Genomic DNA, 24,908 nt, shown 5'->3' with positions numbered 1-24,908 from the left:
AAAATTATTGAGCTACTTAATGGGATTAATCAAGTTCAGTAGAAAATGTCCTTGTTAAAATCTAACATCATAGAATTTTTTTAGTTGGAAAGGAATTTAACAGTTATCTGCCTTAACTCTTATACCAGGGGAGGCCTGGGTTCAGAGAAGTATGGAAGTTTGGAGATTAAAAATATTTGCATATTTTCTTACAGCATTTCTTCTCTTTCATGAATATCTGTTTGTCTTTCAGCATTATTTTCTTCCTTGTACTAATTACTATAATCTGAACTATATTAATTTCTTTGTTATTGTGTCTATGCCTCTAAATAAAATGTGAAAGTGTGAGCCTATGACAATGATGGCGAACCTATGACACACGTGTCAGAGGTGACACGCAAACTCATTTTTTTGGTTGATTTTTCTTTGTTAAATGGCATTTAAATATATAAAGTAAATATCAAAAGTATAAGTCTTTGTTTTACTATGGTTGCAAATATCAAAAAATTTCTATATGTGACACGGCACCAGAGTTAAGTTAGGGTTTTTCAAAATGCTGACACGCCAAGCTCAAAAGGTTCGCCATCACTGGCCTATGAGAAGAACTTTGACTCTTAGAGGACAAGAGCTGCGTGTGTGTGTGTGTGTCTGTGTCTGTCTGTCTTTAACATCTAGCATAGGCCCTGGTTCAGGAAAAGTGTTCAGTAAACATTGAACTGAACTCAGTACCATGAGGCTGACTAACATCCAGCTAGCAGAAGCAGTGTTTGTGTTCTTCCTTTGAGAACAGAGCCTCTCCAGCTTGGACTCATCAAAGGTGGTGTGGGTAGCTACTGTCCAAGTTTACAGGGCAAGAGTGACTAGCCCCTCAGCTTTACTGGAACCTGGCCTGGAAGATGGATGGGTCAGGGACCAGCCCATGGTCCTAGGTCTAAGCAGGCAGCAAGGGAGAGCAAGGAAAACCAGCCCCTACTGTGTTCTCACATATTTGCTGTTCTCTGGTTTTGAGCTTTAAAAACAGGGCTAAAAAGAATGTCAAGTATGAAAGTAAATAACATTAAAACACAGTTCTACTTAGCCGTTTGGGTTCTTTTCTGCTTCTGTCTGAGTAGGTCAGGATATTAGACCGCTAATAGCATGGCCTTAGCTTTTAGTAACACAGAATTTTTAGTAACACAAAAAAATTCAGCCATCTACCTGGTAATGGCTTCACGACAGTTCACCTGTGCAGACTCATTCTCCTTTTCCCAGGATGGCTTATACTATTAGGTTTTTTACTTTGCTCCTGAAACTTGGTCTCCAGCTAAGTTTGTAAGTCAGAAACTTTAACAAGAGGTAGTCCTACCTACTGGGCTTACATTCCAGAATTCCTTGAAGGAAAAAAAGGAATAGCCATGTTTCTTAAAAAATAAGTATGCTCTATTTATTGCCTTAGATCAGTGATGGCGAACCTATGACACGTGTCAGAGGTGACACGCAAACTCATTTTTTTGGTTGATTTTTCTTTGTTAAATGGCATTTAAATATATAAAATAAATATCAAAAATATAAGTCGTTGTTTTACTATGGTTGCAAATATCAAAAAATTTCTATATGTGACACGGCACCAGAGTTAAGTTAGGGTTTTTCAAAATGCTGACACGCCGAGCTCAAAAGGTTCGCCATCACTGCCTTAGATCATTCTTGAACTTAAACAGTTTTTATAACATGCTTTAGTGTTGCTGCGACACCACTTCTGCCTGCTGTGTGCAGACCATTAACAGTCTGCTCTTTATCTGTTAACTGAGCCTGTGGGCAGATACCCACTTTCGAGTACCGTACACTCGCTACTTACACATTCAAGTAAAAGAACCCAGAATCAGAGCTGGCTCACTGCAACTTTTCTTGTTATGTAATTTCTGTACCATATGCCTCGAGGCCTTCTTAAATTTTATGAAGGCTTGTGTGTCCTTCATAAAATTCCCTTGTAGTATTATAAGTAAGGAATCTGACAAAGATTCTTATTATTTATACTTTTATTCATGTAATTAAAGAAGTATCTCTCTGTTAACTGTGTATATTGTTTTGGCAAATTTTTTATTTTATTTTCACTGTTATCTAGTGTTGTTTATAGAACTTATCCAGGCATCTCACTTGATATATAAAAAATATATTTATCTCCCTAAATATAATTACTTTCACATTATAGTAGTTCAAGGGGAAAGTACCTATGTGAAAACACTGCTTCTCATTAGACATGAAGTTTCCAACAGGCAGGGATGTCCCATCATTTTATCTTAGTAACTTCATACTGAACACACAGGAACCAACACAAGCAGTGCTTACTGCCTTAATAAATGAAAAATCCTAGGAGATGATCTCTGCAATATACTTTTTCCTGCTTTAAAATTACCATTGTACCTCACCCCCCCCCCAAGTCAGTCTCATTACTAATATTAAAATAGTCCTTATAGGGCAAAGATAATAAAAGAGCAACATAAATGTCTTATATTTCAGATATTCTTGAAATTCTTAGTTTTTAATGGGAACTGTGGAAGAGTTTGATGGTGACTTTAATTGCTATAGACCAATGGTCGTTCAACTGCCTGTAGGGAAAGACCGGTGTGTGTTTGTTTTTTATATAGTTTGTAATAATTTCCAAAGCATTGTGGACTAATTTTCTTGTAAAATACAATGAAAGTAGTGGGGTGACATCAGATTTCCGTTAGTCTTCCTATCCTTGTCACAGGCAGGTAACAAAGGTCCGCGGACCATACTTGGAGTAGCACTGCATAGCATTCACTTTGCTTCTTGTTTACTTGAACCAGTGTTTTACATATGTTGCCTAATCATTTAATCCTGCACATTTAATCCTATGGCTTAAATGAATTTTTCTAGTTTTCCTGTTCATTTTTTGAAATGTATGCTGTTATTGATTTTTAGAGAGAAAGGAAAGGAGAGGGAGAGAGAGAGAGAAACATCAACGTTGATTGCCTGCTTACTGCATACCCCCTGCTGGGGATCCAGCCTGCAATCCGGGCATGTGACCTGTGCCCAGGAATCGAACCATTGACCTCCTCGTGCAAAGGTCGACGCTCAACCACTGAGCCACACCGGCTGGGTTCCCTGTTCATTTTTTTTTAAACACTTGGCCTAATATAAAGTTCAAGGCCAGTGTAGGGAATTTCTTTTAGATTCTTTAAAAGTTTTATTACAGATAATTAGTTGAGAGAAAATTAAGCTCAAGATTTCTTAATGCTTTGCTTTATTCCAAAATGTCTTTTGACTATAGTCTCCTTCATTCTTTTCAGAACACAGATACCAGAAGATTAAGTCCTACAGCCAAGTATTCAAATAGAAGAAACATTCCCCTCCAAAAAATTTAACTCATAATATCTAAGTAAAGAACAGATTTTCCAAGCACTTCTCTTGAAACCCCAGTGCTGAAATGCTAATAACCTTGCAATGTGGACAGTATAGTACACCAACACGTTTTTCCTTTAAGATGTAGGTTTTAACAGTGAAAACAGTTATTGAATACTAGAGGCCCGATGTATGAAATTCATGCAAGGGGCTCGGCCCTCACAGCCAAGGCAGCTAGCCTCGGCCCTCACAGCCCCGGCTTCGTCCGGAAGGTTGTCCTCTGTCCGGTCTAATTAGCATATTACGCTTTTATTATAGATGTGTTTCTGTGTGGTCTGTAAGAGACTAAAACTGCTTTTCCTTGGACTTTTCTCTTGTCTTTTCAATTCTGATTAAAGTACAGCTGGAAAGGAATTTACCAAAACATAAAGGGAACACACATCAGGTATTGGAGCTCAGTTTCTTTTATGTTTGAGCAACTCTTGAACAATGGAAAGCTGTAGGAAATTAAGGACAGCTAGCCACACATGTAGGTACTGGGAGCTCTTACACTGGTTCTTTTCATCTGAAGACTTTTCTCTCCACAATTTCTGAAGCCATTTCATTCATTATTATAAACACAGATGTTTAACTGTAAGTGTGTTCTGACAAGCCTGTGCTGAATTCAAAGTAGTGCTTCAAGGAACCTTGTTGGTCAGTTACTCTGTGCATTTTCAAGAAGACAAGCTTGGGAAAATTTGGTAAACTATCTACTATTTTTCCCCAGTGTATCAGTAACTTTCAGGTAGATGACCTTTTGCCAAATAATATAGAAACCTTATATTTAAGCTAATAGAGAGAATATGCAAGGTCTAATAGGTAAGCCATGCATACATTCATTAAATAATCGGCGTTATACTAACTTTTATTACAAACTAGAGGCCCAGTGCATGAAAATTTCTGCACTGGAGGGGGGCTCCCTCAGCCCAGCCTGCCCCCTCTCACAGTCTGGGAGCCCTCAGAGGATGTCCTACTGACGGCTTAGGCCCACTTTGGCAGCAGCAGTGGGCTGATGGGGGCAGTGCCTTCCCCTGATCCTCCAGTCGCCTCCACTTTAAATGGTTTAAATGGAAAATTTTATGTTAGGTATATTACCACAATTTATTTTAAAAATAGATTTTTAAATGAGAGGGATACATGCAAAACCTCACTGCTAATTAGGCAATCCAGTAACAACTAACTGTTCAGGTGATGTTGTGCTAATGGGTTAATTCACTTTAATGTTCAACTACTTGCTCTAAAAATGAAATGTTTAAATACAAACATAAAATATCCATCTACCTATTAAATTTTCAAAACACATGTTTTTATTTATAATCAACTTATTCACTGACTAGTGTTCATTTTATTTGTCTGGGGATTGGAATATGGAAAAAATATTTTTTAAATAGTTTCATTTTGAATCTATTTGCATATTACAATCATAATTAAGATCTCTGCTGCATTCTTAAATAAAAGCACATTAATTATAGATTTTAAATCAACAGTACAAAAAAAAAACACCTTTGTCTTTAATTACCTAGTTTTTGTCCCCTTAAATTGTGTAAAGAAATTGTAATGAAAAAGGAATTTACCAGAGAACAGTGATTGGTACTTGGAAGTATATCATCTTTTCAGAAGGAACCAGTGTTAGACCCTGAAAAGTTATGAAACTTTAGTCAGTTTAAACATTTGCTCTGACTTGTTTTTTTCTTTTGTATCAGTACTTTCCCATAGCAATTTCTAGTAAGAGAAAGGTCAGTCTTTAAAACTGGAAGTGCTTTCCTTTGAGTTTTATTTAACACATAAATATCCACTCTTAGGCAACAGTGTTTCCTGACATTTCCTTTCATGACGTTATGATGACAGTTACAGAACTAGTAGTCATGAGACCTAGTACTTATGATGAGAACAGTGATCAGATCCAGTAAAACAAAGCAAACTTTGCAGCTTTTTTGTTTCCTTAGAGAAAAGATTCTGAATCATTTTGAGACTGAATTTTGATAATACATAAGGTGAACTTAGGTCTCAGTGGCAGTTTAAGCACATTTAAAGCATTCTCTTAAGATTTTAACATATTGCTCAACCTATTGTGAAATAAAAAAGTGTATTTTTTATTGCTTGGATATTCTCTCTTAATCGTTTTTTTAATACTGTCATTAAAGAAGCATTAATATCTACATTTTTATTTTTATTTTTGTAACTCTAGCCACTAGGATTCTAACATCTAGATATGACCCAAGGTTTTTTGGAGGGTTTTTGCTAAGGCACATGAAACAGATTGGCAAAATGTAAAGCAGAGTTTAGCTATTTCTTCCTTTTTAACTGAATTTATTTTCAGATTAGGTAATCACTGGTATCTCAGTTGAGCTATTCTTGTGTTATGCTGGAATCTGTGGTTTTCCGAAAGCAAAGTCACACTGAAATACCAAAAGAGCTATGAAGATGGGAGTACCAGTCAGTAATCAGGGCTGAAGTCAGTTAGGCAGGGTTTAGAAATACATATAGGCAAAACGTTTCCATAAATGTTACAGTTAACACCACATTCATGCTCCTGGGTTATTTTTCAGATTATTAACACTGACTGCTCTCAAATGCATCATTACTATCAAAACAGCCAGTGGGGGCTGGACTGGTAAAATAGCTGTCAGGTTAGAATTTATCTGCAAGGAAATATATATTTTAAAATTCAATATCTGATGCTACTTCATATGCCAATTATTTAATAGCCAAGGAATGTTTTTCCCCGGTGTGAAAATTGACCCAGAGATAAGTATCATTTCCCAAAAATGTACAAAGTGAAAGGAAAACAAATAACTTAGAACCCTAGCCCTTAGAGCAGTGATCAGCTGGCTGGCATCTTTCACTTCATGCCAGAGGTCCATCGAGGAGCTGGCGTCGCAGGGCCATTGGGGGCGGAAGTCAGCCTGGAGCATAGGTGTCAACACTTTGGATAAGTTCTTCCTTTCGTTTCTGTTTGAAAATGAAACTGAGTGTAGCCATTTTTTAAAAAGCAAGTCTTTTCTATTGTCAACACTTACGGTTACTGATAATTACTTAAAAACTGAAATCAATGGCAAAATTAAAAATGTCAGAAAGTTGACATGGGCAGCACAATTAATTGCACACTCACACACATACAGGCCCAGCAGGCTTGAGAGTGTGACCTAGCATGAGTTAAAGCCACAAGGAATTTCCATTCACCCATTAAACAAATATTTATTGAGTATCTAGTATGTGCCAAGCTTCATATTTCTTGTAGCTAATAGCACTCTGACTTTTCAGGTCATTTATTTTAAGGAGGGAAAATACAATTTGCTATTTTTAAACCCAAATACTTCAACAAGAGAACTGCCTTTGATTGTTGTAATGAATTTGAGAGTTGTTTGGAAACGTTGTGATAAAGAAAGACATTTTTCCTTAAGATAAGGCTAGTAATAGTAAACCCAAGTAGTAATCAATAGGCAAGATTTGACTGATTCATTGTAATAGTAATATCTCTTTCCAGTAAATGAATACTTAAAGTAGAGTGCTAGCTGGAATAGGCTGTTAGGTGGTTGATAAAAACCTAGCCAAGCCTTCTGTGGTTTCCTTTGTTAATATATGATCCCAAATTGAAATTGAATAATTGCCCAGGTAACAAATTAACTTCTTGCTTTAAGTGTGAGGGTGCTGCCCATGAAACAGGTCAATCTTACCAAAAATAGTCGCCATATTTTCTTTGCAAGAGATGGGGGAAGAGGGTGATGAATACCTAGTTGGGTTTGGAGGTAGGAGCATGAGCTGTGAGCCACACTTAAGAACACGTGCAGGAGTGGGCCTGCAGGAGTGAAGCTTTCTCCCAGATGCTGCCTGATGGTGGATCTGGGTGTGGTGGAGGGCTCATCGGGCCCTGAAACAAAGACTAAAGATGATATTTGAATTAGCCCGGATTAGTGTGACCTGTATGGCAAGCAAACCTTACGAATACCATGTATTGTTTTGACCATTTTTACAAGAGTCTTGTACTTTTTTTTCTGCCAAAAAAGGGCGGTTCTGACCATGTTCCTGAGAAAACACTATAGTTTAATCAATCTAACCCTATTTAGAGTTAGCTTTTTTATACTATTGGGGCAAAGACTAAATAATTGGTTTTACGGAGGTAAGACATGTTATTCCTCCATCTGGGTCTCCAACATAATAGTATACTTTCCTTTTGTTTCTTTTGTAGTAGGATTTTTTTTTAAATGAGGTCATTCCCTTATAATTCTGGTTTTTCTATTTTTACTGTCATTGATTTCACAGACTTGTTCCCTTTCTGCCTTTTCCACCAGTTTACTACAGTGCCCCCAGCAGTTCCTGAATTCTTGAAAACGCCTGCTACTACGGATCAGCCCCCCACAAGGGCCACAGCTCCTGTGCTCCCCTCAAACACTGTGTCCTCAGCAAAGCCTGGGCCAACACTGGTAAAGGTGGGTACCCCACATACAAACTGGTTTGAGTATCCTGTGACTCTTGTCTGTAGCCCCACACATGTAAGACAAAGGCTTGTGTCCACATCACCCAGCCTGCCTGTTCGCCTGAAGCCTTGAAAACAAAAGCATGGGAGGACTTGCTAGACCGGGCCTTAATATTTGAAACTACCACCTTCAATACACGACCTATTATTCTGCAGTCACAGAACAGCACAAACTATGGTGTGTATAAACTACTGGAGCCACAAGGAAGAGTGTAGGGGTCATTCTATCAGCAGTGCCCAGTCCTGCCCCCACCCGGGCCATCAAGACGGAACAAGGGACACAGGGTAGATGCAGGTGCTTTCACGCGAGTCCCAAATCTCACAAACAGATCTTTAATGGTAGCATGATTCTGGACTTTCTACACAAGGTTAAACTCAGTGGTATTCCAGATATATTACATGACAGGTTAAAGGTTTAAAGAAGTAAGCACGGTTTTTTGATTTAGCAGATTTGGCCAAATGAAGCTTGGTTTGTTCTCCAGATAAGCTGCAGATTTGTGGCACTGTTCCCTAGTGTTTTACATGGTCAAAATAACTCAGAATAAGTCCCAAAGAATATTAAAATGTGTACTCTATAGTACATTTTTCAAGATTTTTGAAGTGTACTTAGAACTGCTAAATAAAGTGGGGGTAGCGGATAACCTGCGGAAGAGTTTAATCATTTCAATGTGCCTTTTGCCAAAACTAGCAGAACACAGATCTCAAACTAAAAAAGGACATTAGGGAGCCAGCTAACCCTCTTACCACCTTTCAGATGAGGAGACTGAGGCCCAAAGAAGTGAGGTGACCAGGCCAGGAAGGACTCAGTCTCCCAAGTTCCAGGCCAGCCCTCTTTCTGCCTTCTCAGTTAACCCATTGCAAGATTCTTCAGAGGCACAGTCCTCATCGCCATCTGCCCCTGAGCATGTCCTTGTCCTTGACAGGAGGTTCTCTTTCTACTCCTGGCTCTCTTTGTCAGTGTGGCTGAGTCTATGTGGCTTCAAGGGTATATAGCAATATAGTTCACCATCTACCATCACTAAGTATTGGAGCCAGAAATTCCAGAGGGTGCCAAGTGGCAACTGCTTCAATAAAATCAGCTCTTACCTCCTCCCACATCCCGAAGCATGTACCACAATGGCACAAAGAGCATTTGAATGCCAACCCATCTTTCCCTGTAGAGACTGAGAATTTGTTCTCTGCCTCTCCTACTCTTCAAAGTTCTGCTCTTCGCTATGTCTGTCTTTAAGGAGGGCCTTGGTTCAGCGGCAGCAGGCATTGTGTAAGAATGTGAGGTTTAGGGGTTGGGAAGGTAACCCTAGGACTCTGCCAGTGGAGGAAAGGACGGTACATATTAGGAAACGGACCACAATTGTTTGGCTTTTTCTATGAGGAAAGCTGTTTCCCATCCTCGCTTCCTGAGAGAATAGACATGTCCCAGCTAATAGGTAATAGCACATTTGGTCTGAGGAACACTGGTTCTTGTGTTTGTGTCCCCTCCCTTGTCAACAGGTAGCTTCCTGGTCGCAGTCGAGTCAGTGTTTAACATTACCTAACAGTTATAGTCACAACTCCAAAACCCAGACCCCATTCATTGTTATGCTCAGTTTGAAAAGACTGGAAATAAAATGTATTATTGGTAAAAACATAAGCACATGACAATGAACTGATTAAAATTGTGAGATTACAGGAGGATTTTTAGTGGGCAAGGATATTTTCTGACATTGTGATGTGTAGTAAGTGATAATTCAAGTGATTTCTAATTGCATACACATTCATCATTAACTTACTCAGCAAATACTTATCTAGCACTTGTTATGTGCCAGGCACTGTTCTGGGTATGAGAGTCAGTGAAGCAGTGAAGGAAACATGACAAAGCACCCCACCTTGATTAGGACTGAGAGGTACACAGCAAAACAAGAGAGGGCTCGCGGTGAAGATAAAGTGAGGACTGGGGCTGCGAGCAGACAAGGAGAGACGTTTATATTCCTAGTAGCATGCTTGGGCGAGATCTAAAAGAAGGGAGGGAGTTGCCATGAGGATATCTGTGGGCAAAAAGTAAATATTAATAGCGATGGTTTCTGGTCTTTTTTTCTTTGTTGGTTTTTTTTTTTTTATTTCCTAACTCAAATAAGAACACATATAAAATGATCACACCAATAGCCATATTTAATGTAGTACTTCTCAAAAGTCTTCTTACTGAGTATTTTACCTAAGGAAGCTTAGGAATAATTATACCTTATTGTTTTGTTGGTGGACTTTTTTTTCCCAAACAAAGTTATAATATGAATACTAAAAAGTAGAAAGTGATCTGGCAACTTATGAATGGAGGAGAAAGAAAACTCAGGAGTCATCTGAATCTTAATCATAAAATGGGGTCTCACACACCATTTTCAAAATAAAAATATATTTTTGAAAAAAATTTTAAACACATATTTACATTGCTCAGTATTTTTGTGTGTTTGTACTTTCCATAGAAATGCATAGCCTTTATTCCGCTTGATTCTCATTACAAGCATTTTTCTGTTTTTGCATATTCATTGATTTTTTTAAAATACAATAGGCCCTCAGGTTACGTCAGAGATCCGTTCCTACGGCGTGACGTTAATGCGATTTTCGCCGTAAGTCGGGACCCACCTACATAAGCACCTACACCTACGGCGCTCACATGGAGCACATACACAGCGATAATGAAGTGAAACAGCAAAAAAAATTTTAAAGAAAGATGACAATTCCTGACCTTTACTTGAGGTAAATAAATAATAAAAAAACATAAAGCACATATGTACATACGTCGAAATGACGGAACTTTTTTTTTTTATAAATGGGAGATGGCGACATAACAATGTATGTCGAGTCCAACGTAACCTGAGGACTGTCTGTATATTTTTATTGATTTCAGAAAGGAAGAGAGAGAGAGAGAGAAACTTCAGTGATGAGAGAGAATCATTGATTGGCTGCCTCCTGTTGGCCCCCACTGGGGATTGAGCCCACAACCCAGGCATGTGCCCTGACTGGGAATCAAACCGTGACCTCCTGGTTCAATCACTGAGCCACCCTGGGGAGGCTCCATTGTTTTTTAATGATTATAAAATATTACATAGTTATAGTGAAATATACCTAATCTTTTTTCTGTTGTATACTTAATGTATAATGTGTTTTTCACTGGAAGATAATATATGGAAGCACTTGGCAATGTGTCTGCACAGAAGACTGAGAGTGACTGTTGTTGAATGTGAATGGATGATGCTAAGCTGAGCATCTTGCCCGTACTCTGAGGGAACAAGATAGCAGGAGAAATGAGTTCTTAGGAGCAACATTTCTTGGTCAAGGGAGTATGTGAATGTTTTCCTGGCTCTCTAAATGTATCTGGTATGTTGCTTTCCACGGTGGCTCTACCAGTTCCCAAGCTGTGTTGCTTTTTCATTCCAAATCCGGAGGCACTGTAAAATAGATTGCATGTGGTGGCATCTCTTAAAATGTTCTTATTCCCTTTTTCTCACAAATAGCAAAGCCACCCCAAGAATCCAAATGACAAGCACCGTAGCAAAAAATGCAAAGACCCCAAACCACGGGTAAAGAAGTTGAAGTACCACCAGTACATTCCACCAGACCAGAAAGGTGAGAAGAACGAGCCGCAGCTGGATTCCAACTACGCCCGCCTGCTCCAGCAGCAGCAGCTGTTCCTGCAACTACAGATCCTGAGCCAGCAGCAGCAGCACTACAACTACCAGACCATCCTGCCTGCGCCGCTCAAGTATGGGGCTGGGGCGGGGCTGGCTCCTAAAGTGGCTTTTACTGTGGTTTTTATGAGGATCCATTAGTTACTGAAGGTTGGATGTTGTGATTTATTTGTGCTTAATGACCGTTTCATTTTATTGCCATCAGGCTTCTCATACAGTGTCTGAAGTCAGCACAGTGAGAATAGCCTGCATGCCACCCGGTTTTGTCCTCCAAAGTCAGTTCTGAATTTTTAAGTTAGAAGTGACTTTTCACAATTACGCATCCAAGAAAGATTTGCCTAGTGGTAAATGCTATGAGAAAAGCTTAAGAGCTGGTAAAACAGTTTTTTAAAAAAAAAGCAGAACCATAAAACCTGGAGTGGTCAAAGAAAGTTTTATGAAAAAGGCAGGATGTGTATGTGGGGAAGGGCCTGAAACTGGGAAGGGCCCTCTAAGCAGAGGGGAACAATGTGAGGGGAGGTACAGAGGGCAGGGCCTGTTTATGGGATGGTGAGAAGAATGGCCTGTTAAATAATATGATTTGTTTTTAAAGAAAGTGGAGGACAGAATTGAGTAGGGCCGATGTCTGCAGGAACCTGAAATCGGGCCGACTCTAGGTTTGATGTGGTAGCTGTTTCAGAGGCTGCACTGACGTGGTAAAATCAGCATGCAGGAAAGAATCATTTGACGCCAGTACTGAGGGGGAGTCTGGAAATAGGAAAACCAGTTGGAAATTTTGCAGTAAAGTAGATCCCAGAAGATGAAAGGGCAGTGACAATGGAAAAGAAGGAACAGGATAGATGTCCCAAAAGACAGTGAATGAAAAGTCTTTGTGACCAACAACCATGGAGAAGAAACATGTTTTCACAGTTTGAGCCCAATTGGGAGGGATAGAGGGAGTGAGTTCTGGCACTTTCTGCAATTGAATCCATAGCAAGACATCCATGGCTTATTTTAATTATGTAATAAAAGAAACTTCCAGGTATTCATCCTCAAATGCTTTTTCTGAGAAACAGGTAAAAATGCAAAGCCCCCATCCTTCACTTTGTTCACTTTTTAGGAGGAAGGGATATTTAGATTCAACTTGGAAAAGAAACTCTAGAAAAAGATCAAATCTCATACAAGGAAAAATTATTCTCTGGGTCAAGCCCCTCGACTTGTAATCACATGATCTGAGACACTGGACTTGTGTTCTACAGGAGGCTAAGCATTCCTCCCCGGGGAGTGGAAAACAGACCCACTAAGCGGCTTCTCTGTAAGAAAGACTTCCGCATATGCTAATGGTTATCACTTCACTGTTTTCTTTCAAGAACCAAATATGTCAAGGAAGGTTAGACTAGTCATTTGGACTTTACTGTGAAGCACTTAAATCTACAACATCAGGGCACGGAGACGAAGGAGGAAAGAACCTTGTAGCGTATTATTATTTTAAGAGCAAGCAGGCCTGAGACAGCTGTTGACATTGGCAGGGGACCAGGAAGGCCAAGAGCTGAAAGAGCATCAGAAACGAATGACGCCACTTGGCAGCTCTGTCCCCGTCGGAGGTATCCCCACTGCCTCCACCCTCCTTGGGCTCCATGATAGTAACAGCAGCGATGGCACACGTGTGTGTGCTCCTGACGATGCCCCAGGCAGTGTGCTCAGCCCTTCACATCGTCATCATCCACATGGTTACTCTTCGAGGACTGATATTGTTGGTTCCATTCCCAGACGAGGAAACTGGTCAACTGAAACCCCATGAAAGGATTTTTTGTGCTGTCTATGAAATAGTCTTTACTGCAATGAAAGATACTGACTGCATGGGACTGGCTTTGTAGATGGGAAGAATACATCTGAGGAGTGAGCTTCTGAACTCTTCAGTTCTTTGTCTTCCCAAGGCTTCCAGTCCCCCCTCTTCCGCCAACATTCCCACCACTGAAGTGACCAAGCCAAGCCGTCCAAGGAAAACTTCACACAGGAAGATCCGGGGACCAGGAGGAGGCAAGCCCGTGGTTCTTCAGTACGATTTCCTCACACAAAGACTGAGCATCAGTTCTGTTTAGCTTCCAGGTCCTAGAAATGGAGATGGCTTTAACACATTTTTTACCAAAACTCCATTACGAGAAACTAAATGTGGAGGTCCTGCAGTGCCTGTATTTCTTGATAATGCAGCCTTTGGTACCATGGAAGGAGCAAGAGCCTGAATTCACAGGGCTATAATCCCACACACTGGCTAAAGGTTCCTGGAAGGTCATGCCATCTCTCTCAGCTTCAGGTTTCTCATCCACACAGTGATCACATTAGTCTCCTCCCAACCCCCACTTTTTCCCTCTTGATTTGGGAAAAGCAATGTCAATTTATTTCCATTACTTTAAAGGTTGAATTAGATACTGAATTGTTCATCATAGTAACCAGGAGTATTGTAGAATCTCAACCAAAAAGAGCATGAATAGAATAATTCACTGAAATCATGTATTCTCAAGGAGATAATTTCATTCACAAGGGACCAAAAGTTGGTTGAAGAGAATCTTACATTTTTAATTTAATAAAGACCATACATAGATACAATACATAGACAAGCATGGATCATATCCATGGTATTAAAATTTCATAGGGAGAGCAATAAGGAAGAAGTGTCTAAAAAGGCTCCTTACAAGGACAATATTGAATACTAGAGGCCCGGTGCACGAAATTCATGCATGGGTGTGGTCCATAGGCCTGGGTGGCAATCAAGTGTGAGCATCTGGCGTGGAAGGGCAGGTCCCAGCTGACCTCTGGACCCTGGGCAGCACCTGGGCACCCGCACACCCCCCTCCACCTGAGTCATGGTGCCCGAGTCTCCACGCGGTGATGTGGTGAGTGTGGCCAGATGCCACAGGCTGTGGCACAGCATAGGCCTCTGGGCCACACAGCATCACCACACGGAAGCCGGGTGGGCAGCGCACTCTCTCCTGACCAGCCTCACAGACCGGCTCCTATGCGAACCCATGGGGAGCCTGACCGGCCCCTGTGGTCCTGGCGGCTGCAGCCTAGCTTACCCAGAAGATGCCGCACAGGGGCGGGCTCCTCGCAGGCGCCCAGCACCTGAGTGCAGGGGCTTCCCCAGTGCACAAGCCCTGGCGCCCCGGAGGAGGGTAGCAGGGGGAGTGAGAGCAAGCTCGGTGGACACCTCACATTCTCACCACACCTCCATCCCCGTCACCCCCACCCCCATGTAGCTGCATTCTCACCTCACCTCCATCCCCGTCACCCCCACCCCCATGTAGCTGCATTCTCACCTCACCTCCATCCCCGTCACCCCTGCCCCCAGATAGCTGGTGAGAGGTCGCAGCGCGTCGCCGATGCCCACAGTATTCCACACCAACCCCTGGTGGTCAGCGCACGTCATAGTGAGTGGTCAAACTCCCAGTTGAGGGGACAGTTTGCATATTAGGCTTTTATTATATAGGATAAGGTTGAGAAACTCTGATTTAAATAAAATGTTTTCATAATTCAAAAATAAGATTTAAAATAATTGTCATTTCATCCAAACTTCAAGAAACTTAATTTCAAATACTTCAAGTATTTAACAAAACATAAAGCAGGTTAAAAAGACTCAAATGAATGTAAAGAGTTAGTTAGCTGCTGACAAGGCCAGAACTGGCTTCAAACACAGGCTTCCTAAATCTCAGTTGAGAAAGGTCATCCAGCTGCGGACCCCACCCCATTCCTGCCATCACCGCAGAGCCCACTTTCAGAGTGTGGGATTCAGAGTCTCACTGGTGTCAGTACCTGTTTATATGATGGTAAAGCCTTGGCCTCAATGAAGGTGACTGCACCGTGTCAGCCACCCTGTCCCCTCTTCTTTAATAGGTGTCAGCCACCAGAGAAGAAAATGCCATTGTTTGCATTTCAATGCCAGGAGTAGCACAGTAAAAAGAAGTCATTGGGGGGCCTCAGTTTGGTGCTTTTAAGGAAATTGGTACAAAGCACCTAACTTTGGAACTTGACAACTGCTTAACCAACATTTTTGAAAAAACTTTTTTAAATGAAGTATATCTTACATACAGAAAAGTTCATAAGTCATAAGTGAAAATTGATGCCAAAGTAAGCATGCCCATATTACCACCTACATCAAGAAATGGAACATGCCCTAGCCGGTTTGGCTCAGTGGATGGAGCGTTGACCTGTGGAATGAAGGGTCCTGGGTTCGATTCCAGTCAAGGGCACATGCCCGGGCTGTGGGCTCGATCCCCAGTGATTCTCTCTCATCATTGATGTTTCTCTCTCCCTCCCTCTCCCTTCCTCTCTGAAATCAACAAAAAAATATTTTTAAAAAATGACATTGTACAAATTATTTAATTTAAAAAAATAAGTGGAACATTATCATTAGCCCTGGCCAAGTGGCTTGGTTGGTTAGAGCATTGTCCCGATATGCCAAGGTTGTGGGTTCGATCCTCAGTCCAGGCACATACAATAATCAACAGATAAATGCATAAGATAGGTAGAACAGCAGATCAGTGTTTCTCCTTTTCCCTCTCTCTCTAAAATAAAAATTTTTTTGAAAAGAAAGACATGCGACATTATCAGTCCTCTCTTGGTGACTATCCTGACTTCTATCCTGTAGATTAGTTTTGCCTGCTTTTGAACATTATATAAATGCAAACCTATAGTACACATGTGTCTGGCTCCTTTTGCTCAACCTGTTTGTGAGATGCATCTTCACTGGTGCAAATAGCAGTTCATTTTTGCTGAATAGTACACTGTAATTTGTCTACCCATCATACTCTTGATGGACAGTTGGGTTGCTTCCCATTGGGGCTGATATGAAAAATGACATAATAAATATCCTCGCCTGCATCTTATGGCTGACAAATGTATGTCTTTGTCAGGTGTCTGTCAGGAATGGAATTGGTGGGTCAGAGGATAGGCATGGGTTTTTTTAAGTAGATACTGTGAAATAGTTCTCCAGAGTGGTTATCCCAGTGCACAGTTCTGGCAATTGTGTATGGGACAGTCCTGACTGTTCCAAGTAGTTGGTGTTGGCAGTGTTGGTCTAGCAGCAGTCCTTCTGGATGTGTGGTGGTGTTCTGTTGTGCATTTCATTTGCATTTTCCTCCTACCTGTTGAGGTTAAGGTCTTGTTCACATATTTATTGATCATTAGGATATCCTTTCTTGTGATATGCTTACCCAAGATTTTCCCATTGGGTTTTCTGTCTTTTTCTTACTGATTTGCAAGACTCTTAGTATATGGTAGATATGAGGCCTTTGTCAGAAAAAAAATGTATTACAAATATTTCTTCAGTGGCTTTGACTTGTCTTTTCACCCTCTTAAAGGTATCCCTTGTATTTAGTGCTTTTTGTGTCCTGTTTAAGAAATATTTTCTATCCAGAGGCCACGAAGATATTATCCTAGTTTTCTTCTAAAAGCTTTATTGTTTTCAAAATTCACATTTAGGAATTTTGTTTGTTTGTTTTTATTAATCCTTGCCTAAGGATATTTTTCCATTGATTTTTTTTTAGAGAGAGTGGAAGGGGGAGAGAGATAGAAACATTAATATGAAAGAGACACATTGATTAGTTGCTTTCGCACTCCCCAGACCAGGCCGGGGATCGAGCCTGCAATCAAGGTACATGCCCTTGACCAGAATCAAACCCAGAGCCCTTCAGTCCGCAGGCCGGCGCTCTTCCCACTGAGCCAAACTGGCTAGGGCCACATTTAGGTTTTTGAAGATGATACGAGGTAGGGGTCCATCAGAAGCAGTATTTTTTCCTGCATGAATATCCAGTGTGGCCAGTACCATTTGATGGAACTGCAGTGGGTGTCACCTTTGTGATAACCCCAAGGCTGATGTATGTGGGAGTCTGTTTCTGCATTTTCTGATCTCGATGTGTCTGTGGTTCTGTCCTTGCACCAGCACCACACCATGTGAGTAAACTGGCTTTGTAATAATTGTCAGTATCTGGTGGTATGGCTCTCCCAGCTCTGCTCTTCTTTAGAGCTGCCATGGCCATTCTTTGTGCTTTGCATTTCCATATAAAGGTTAGAATCACTTTCTGAATCTCTGCAAAGCAAGCACAACCTGCAGGGATTTTTATTGGGACCTGATTTGATCGACATCTTTACCGTATTGAGTTACATGACCATGGTATTTTTCTCCTCCTAACCTAATAGTCAAATTTTTAGCAGAAGCAATGTCAAATCCAGACATTATCTATATATATAAAAGGCTAAGTGACTGACCGTACGACCGACCAACTGGCTGGTACATATGACACGCACTGGCAATTTAAAAATAAACGTTGACTCGCGCATGTGCGATACATACAAAGCTCTCACTGGCACCAATCACATGCGTGTGTTTCGATCTGTCATTGTCAATCGTGAATTTGGTTGTTTTTGTCGACATTCTGAAGCTGAAAGAAAGCAGTGTCGACAGAGTATGTCTGAAGACCAACTATTGGCACAACGTACCTCTGAAGCCTAAAGAAGCCAGTGTCATTGACAAAATGTATATGAAGACCAACTGTTGGTATAACGTACCTCTGAAGCTGAAAGAAAGTGATTCCATCAATTCAATGGATGATGCCAAAAAGGAGAATTTTTCCATCGAATTTCTTAATAATATTACTCCTTTGGAAATGCCGTGTCATAAATTAAAATTGAAAGTAGGTGTAATCATCATGCTACTGAGAAATATTAGTAGTAAATGAGGTCTTTGTAATGGTACTAGATTTATTATCACAAGATTGCGACCTAACATAATCGAAGCTGAAGTATTAATAGGATCTGCAGAAGGAGAGGTTGTCCTGATTCCAAGAATTGATTTGTCCCCATCTGACACTGGCCTCCCATTTAAATTAATTCGAAGACAGTTTCCTGTGATGCCAGCATTTACAATGACTATTAATAAATCACAAGGACAAACTCTACACAGGGTAGGAATATTCCTACCTGAACCCATTTCCAGACATGGTCAGTTATATGTTGCTTTCTCTCGAGTTCGAAGAGCACCTGACGTTAAAGTTGTAAATACTTCATCACAAGGGAAATTAGTCAAGCACTCTGAAAGTGTTTTTACTCTTAATGTGGTATACAGGGAGATATTAGAATAAGTTTAATCAACTTATCAGTCATTGTTTTTATCAATGTTTTTATATCATGTTTTTGTTTTTATATGTTTTTGTTATTTATTAATTTATATATTATTTTCATATACATTTTACTAATTTTCTTTCATCTCTGACACTTCTATTATAGAGAAAGGGCGAATAATGCTTTCTTCTAATTAATTTCCTCTAATTTCCTTTCAATGTGCACAAATCTGTGCACCAGACCACTAGTTTTATTATAAACTCTAAATTTCCTTTTCTTTTGAAGGCCTCTCAACGACAAAAATAACAACAGTGGCAATTCAGCTTTGAATAATACCACACCTAACACACCAAGACAGAATGCATCTGCTCCTGTGAGGAAGCCAGGACCTCTGCCTCCCAGCTTGGATGACTTAAAGGTGATAATTCCAAGTAGAGTCTATTCATCCTTTGTACCATAGAAGTGTAAATGATTTGCCAGATTTGTCTAGCAGGTAGTTTTCGGTATACATTCAACTTTACCAACAATATGATAACCCTTATAGCGGTACTTTCCTTTTGCGTCCATTAAGTTTATTTTACAATGTGATTACAATGACCAGTAATAACTCTCATTTATTGACCATATGCTGTGTGTCAGCACCATACCTGTTCTGACTTCAGAGGCAGATTTTTTCCTTTCCTGCTCATTGCCAAGTTTGGGAGAAGCAGGGAAACGTAACAGTTAACACATGTATGCGGGAAACGTATTTATATGTTTTACGCTGACTGGTAGTAGAGCGCGGGACACGTATTAATACATTTTTTATAGACTACCCGTAGAATGCGGGTAATGTATAAATACGTTTATTTTTATACTTTTTTATTGCTCTAAAGGGATGCTAACATGCAGATATACGAATGCCAAAGGACAAAATTTGGGTCTCTAACACATACAATGGTGAATTATGTATGTACTTCCAGGTATAACGGTAATCTATTCAACTGCGTAGAGTCATCCCTTCACACAATTCTCTGCCTCGCCACACATTCAGTGCGATTCTAAGAAAAATAATTCAGTATACATTTTATAGTAAATCACAAAAAGTTTCATTGAAAAAAATATGTAAAACTAAAGTTATCGTAATTTTACTGAACATTGCCATTTGCGCAAAAAATTAGCAAAAATGGCCCGCGCCACCTGTTAGCGTGCGATAAAAACTACCCGCAAACAATGTGTTAAGAACATGATCTCCAGGGCAGCCTTTCTGGGTTTCTGCTCCAGCTCAGCCGTCTGTTATCTGTGGTAGCTTGGACTAGTGATTCAACCTCTCTTTCCTTGATCTTCTTCTATTCTTTAAAATGGAAACAATAATACCAACACCGCATGGGAAGATCACTTGAAAGAATAAACCACTTCCAACAGTGTCTGGCATATAGTAATTATTCATTTCTGGTAGTAAATCATTTCTTTGACATAACAGAGGAATCGCCCTCTAAAAACCCTTGTTTATTATCACTGGCCTTCTGAATTGCTCAGGTCTGTAATGTGAAATGGCCCCACTTTCAGCTGTGCAATAATATGGAGTTGTCCTGGCCACAAAAGTGTCCTGTAGACTTGTCAGAAAGCTATACCAGACAAAGAGAGCTGATTTGTTTGTTCTTCCAGGTATCAGAACTGAAAACAGAACTGAAGCTAAGAGGTCTTCCAGTGTCAGGCACCAAACCAAACCTTATCGAACGCCTGAAACCCTACCAGGAGATGAACAGCAATGGCGCTGCTGCTGACGGCATCGTGGCAGTGTCGACATCTGCCGTCGTCACCACTAGCCCAGAAGTCACCATGGCGGTGCCAGTCCCCACCCTGCATAACTGTGTGACGAGCTCGGGCTCCCCTCTCAAGGCAGAACTGCCACCTGCTGGAACCAGCAACGTGATCCACGTGGAAAATGTTAATTCGCCTCTGCCAATCTCACCGTCTCCCTCCGAACAGTCCAGTCTCAGCACTGAGGACACAAACATGGCCGACACTTTCACCGAGATTATGACCATGATGTCTCCATCCCAGTTCTTGTGTTCATCTCCTTTGAGAGTGACCAGTAACGAAGACAGCCTGAGTCCCACCAGCAGCACTCTGTCCACTCTGGAACTGGACGCAGCTGAGAAGGATCGCAAGCTTCAGGAGAAAGAGAAGCAGATCGAAGAGCTAAAGAGGAAACTGGAACAAGAGCAAAAGCTCGTGGAAGTTCTGAAAATGCAACTGGAGGTTGAAAAACGAGGGCAGCAGCAGCAGCGGCGGCCGCTGGACCCCCAGCCCAGCGCCCCTGCTCATTCTGTCAGCCAGTCAGAGCAGAAACAGGGCAGTGTGGGCTCCTCCGTCAAAGACGAGACCTCACTCACGAACTGCTCCAGCCCCAGGCAGCCTGTCCCGGGAGCCAGCCATTCTGTGGGGCAGCCTGTCTCTGCGGGTGGCCAGACCCTTGTCGCCAAAAAGGCTGTAGTGATCAAGCAAGAGGTCCCTGTGGCCCAGGCAGAGCAGCCGAGCGTGGTCCCACAGTTTTACGTGAGCTCCCAGGGACAGCCGCCGCCTGCTGTTGTCGCTCAGCCGCAGGCTTTGCTGACCACGCAAACTGCTCAGCTGCTGCTGCCAGTGTCCATCCAGGGCTCCAGTGTCACCTCCGTGCAGCTCCCCGTGGGCAGCCTCAAACTCCAGGTGTGAAGTTTGTCTTCTAACTACTTGCCTCACAGCCCACATGGAATGGACACTCAGGACACACACCTGAGCTTTCTCACAGATGCATCCAAATCAGGCTTCACGGAAGCAGAAAACTGTTGGTGGGGGTGCGGTGGGGGGACATTCAAAAATTCGAACATCAGCACTCTTTTTAGGTAGTAAAAAATGGGGATGCTTTTCTATTTCTGTTACCTTTCACCTTTAATGAACACAGGATCATACATGTTTTTACATACCTATGGCATTATCGTGATAACTACTGTTACTGAGGACTTCTTATGCACAAGGCACAGCCTCAAGTATTTTAAACAGCTTACTTCATTTCCTCCTCCCTTCCCCCAGAAAATCCAAGTGATAAACCCATTTCTAGATAAGGAAACTGAGGCCCTTGAGGTTTGGCAAGTTGCCCAAGGACAGAGCTAGTGTTTAAACCTCAGCCTTTTGACTCTTATGTCCACTCTTATATTCTGCCTCCCACATGTCCCTGAAAGGCACCATCGATGTGAAGGTGCCTGCACTAAGGAAAAGGCCACCACCAAAGTTAGAGTGAGGATGCTACTGAGGACACGGAGTTACTGTGTCATTTCCTTCTATGCCCACGCAACCTGGGCATTGACCTTACGGTGTTTATGTAACGTGATTCCCGTGGGTTTTAACAAACGGCCACATGCAGTGGTGCTCCTCAGCCTTGACCACCCAGATATCCTGAGCAGAGGTAACCCACAGGTCCTTGGCATTTGCGAAAATCCTAATTCCCATTTCACCTTTAGAGTCTGTGAAATGGTAAGTTGCTCTTTAATGTCGCTTTCCTAAACTACTATTCTGTCCAAATCTTCCCTGAGGATTGACATTTAGGAGAAGAACCGCATTTCCTTCTGGACCTGTGTGTGCCAGCACGTGCTGACTGTCTCCAGAGAGGGGACGCATTGCAGCTTAAACGCAGGAATTTAGACTCAGGCCTCACAGTTTCCCTGCCGCTCTTAAAATCATTGTAACACCTGACCTATTAGGTGTAGAGCCGCTACAGGTTTTTACTTCAGTTTTCTATTCTCACAAAAATTTCAAATGAACATCTTAGTCACTTAAGGAATAATAAGAGCATGAAAATAACTGGTCTGGTGTTTAACTCTATGGTTTAGAATTGTTAAGGCTCAAATTTAGGTGCTGATGAGTTGAAGTATATATCTGTAAACATTTTATCTTATTTCATTTTAGATAAGATCCCCCACATGACCAGTTATCTCACACCTAACTCTTGATTCTAACTTTGACTTTGACAATTAAATTGATTTATTTTTATTTATCTACTTTGCCTCCTAGACTCCACCACAAGCAGGAGTCCAGACTCAGCCTCAGAGAGCAGCCACCGCCTTGTCCTCGGGCTTGGCACAGACTGGGCCCCAGCAGCCAGGCACGTTCACCCCGCACGTGCTCAGTCAGCCGCAAGTCAGAAAGGTTGGTGACGCTGAAGGGCGACAGACGGGGCTGACTGGTCCCGCATCTGCCTGACCACTCAGCATCGTCACAGGGGCCTCCTCCGGGGAGCTCGCTGTGTTCTTGCTGCGAAGCATCTCCCGATCCATCTCCCGCGGGAGCCTCAGGTCAGAGGCCATTTGTCTGCAGATTATCCAAGTTTTTGGGAAAGAGAGTTCTTTATTACTAAAAGGTAGCTTAACAGTTCACCTCCTTTTCTAAGTAAACATTTCAAAGGTATTTTTTCAATCTTTATATGTAGAATCTTGTTGGGCTTAAATTTTTCTTAAATTAACCATTTTTGTAGAGGGAAAGGTGCTGTTCCCTGGGAAGAGATATTTGAAGAAAAAGACATTTTCTGAAATGTATCTCTTGAGTAAGACGTTTCTGTATTTTGAGTTTGCCATCTCATGGATTGAGAACCAGATAGCCTGGGTCTGGCTCTCATTTTGGTTCAGCTACGTGATGGGCCTTGTGCACAGTTCACTGCCTTTCTCTGAGTGTCAGTTTCCTCATCTTTAAAATGATGGTGTTGATCTAGGGCTCACTGTCCTCTAAAGGAGTTCCACCTAAAAATTCTGTTAAATAGCCCCAACCAGACTTCCCACCATCCAGTAGGTGGCGCTGTGTGCACATCTCCTTGTCAGAAAAATCCCAAGGTCTTACTATTACAAACCTTGAGACTTAGTATTAGTCCCAGAATTTCCATCTTTAACATAAAGGAACCTAGATAACTAAATAGACCTGTCGATATGCCCCAGGGTGGGGTGAGCTGTCTGGGCTGAGAGCTTGAGGGACAGACAGAAACGACCTCTCGGGTCAGAACAGGCACATGAACACACATGCTCTCTTTTGGACTCTCCTCTGAAAAATGCGAAGTTCTGCATATTACTTACTTTGGGCTGAAAATGACATATTAGTGTAGTGATAAGCTTAGTGAATGTTTAAATGTTGAGACCGTTTTCTTGGTTTTAGGGGAAAAGAAAAACATTATCTAGACAGGATAAATAAGGGCTTATTCACTGATCTCAAAATACTAGAATTAGGAACCATTACTCCCAATTTAAAGGAAGAAGTTTTTGTGTATGTTTTACCAAGTATTAGGAAATTCAACCTTTTAAAAGAGGTGTTGACAGATAAGTCGTACTGTTTAGAGCAGCCGTGGGCAAACTGCGGCCCACGGGCCGGATCCGGCCCGTATGAAATGAATAAAACTAAAAAAAAAAAAAGACCGTACCCTTTTATGTAATGATGTTTACTTTGAATTTATATTAGTTCACACAAACACTCCATCCATGCTTTTGTTCCGGCCCTCCGGTCCAGTTTAAGAACCCATTGTGGCCCTCGAGTCAAAAAGTTTGCCCACCCCTGGTTTAGAGGAATATAAACACACACATGCCTAATTTCATGTTTAAGAAATACTTATGTATATTTACAATAAAAATACAGGGGATAAGTTTTTCACTCTCTGAATACGAGTGGCATAAAGTATATTAAACATTTTTATGAGCAAACCAGTTCTGTGAAATACAGTTAAATATCAATAGTCTGGCCATACATTCGTAAAAGGCCTTAAAACCTTTGGCTCTTAATAGGGACTAAACAGAACATTTTCAGTTAGTTCCACAGGAAGAAATCCCAGCTTTGCCCAATGGATCAGACAGCTTCTCAGAAGGAGGCAGATTTTAAATGGGGCTTTGCGAGGATCTGGAGAAATTTCCAAGCAGCTGGAAAACTGAGCATAGCCACAGCATGTGTAGCCTTTCGGGTAGCATGGAAAAGGGCCAGGTAGTGAGAAGGTGTTTGTATGCCAGCCAAAGGTTAGCTTTTACCCTAAAGACAGAGGAGCCACTGAGTGGCAGAGCTCCGTCAGGTGTGTGCTAAGCTTGTATTGTGGAGGGTTGACAGGCAGGGGGCTTGGCCTGGTTGCTAGGGCAGGATTCCAGTGGCAGATAATAAGGACCTGGATTAAGACAGCAAGAACAGAGGCCTGATCCAAGGGTCATTTCTAAGAAATGTGAGCTCTGAGGAGAGGCAGAGTAGACTGCTGGCTCTATTTACTAAAGTTTAAAGAAATATGAAGGCAAAACCAGCAATTACTTTCTCTCAGAGGCTAGGGATAGAGGGAA

General features: G+C 41.5%; 1 protein-coding gene across 13 annotated transcripts in view; it reads left to right on the top strand.

The window, feature by feature from the left end:
- MRTFB (myocardin related transcription factor B) overlaps positions 1 to 24,908 on the top strand; it is a 196,429-nt gene that overhangs the window by 155,011 nt on the left and 16,510 nt on the right. For 11 of the 13 annotated variants that reach the window (XR_004967653.1, XR_004967652.1, XM_036310141.1 and 8 more), the window contains 5 exons: positions 7,653 to 7,790; positions 11,326 to 11,573; positions 18,880 to 19,012; positions 20,242 to 21,285; positions 22,627 to 22,761. Coding sequence is in view for 10 of the 13 variants with exons in the window: in XM_036310141.1 (XP_036166034.1) it covers positions 7,653 to 7,790; positions 11,326 to 11,573; positions 18,880 to 19,012; positions 20,242 to 21,285; positions 22,627 to 22,761 (1,698 nt within the window). In the remaining 3 variants the exon portion in view is untranslated. Of the gene's footprint in view, positions 1 to 7,652; positions 7,791 to 11,325; positions 11,574 to 18,879; positions 19,013 to 20,241; positions 21,286 to 22,626; positions 22,908 to 24,908 lie in introns of all 13 variants that reach the window. The other 2 variants (XR_004967654.1, XM_036310150.1) reach the window with 2 other exon arrangements.

Source organism: Myotis myotis, unplaced genomic scaffold, assembly GCF_014108235.1.
Source record: "Myotis myotis isolate mMyoMyo1 unplaced genomic scaffold, mMyoMyo1.p scaffold_m19_p_5, whole genome shotgun sequence".
Taxonomy (NCBI): Eukaryota; Metazoa; Chordata; class Mammalia; order Chiroptera; family Vespertilionidae; genus Myotis; species Myotis myotis.
The sequence above is the reverse complement of the archived record's forward strand: the minus strand, read 5'-3'. Positions and strand labels throughout refer to the sequence as shown.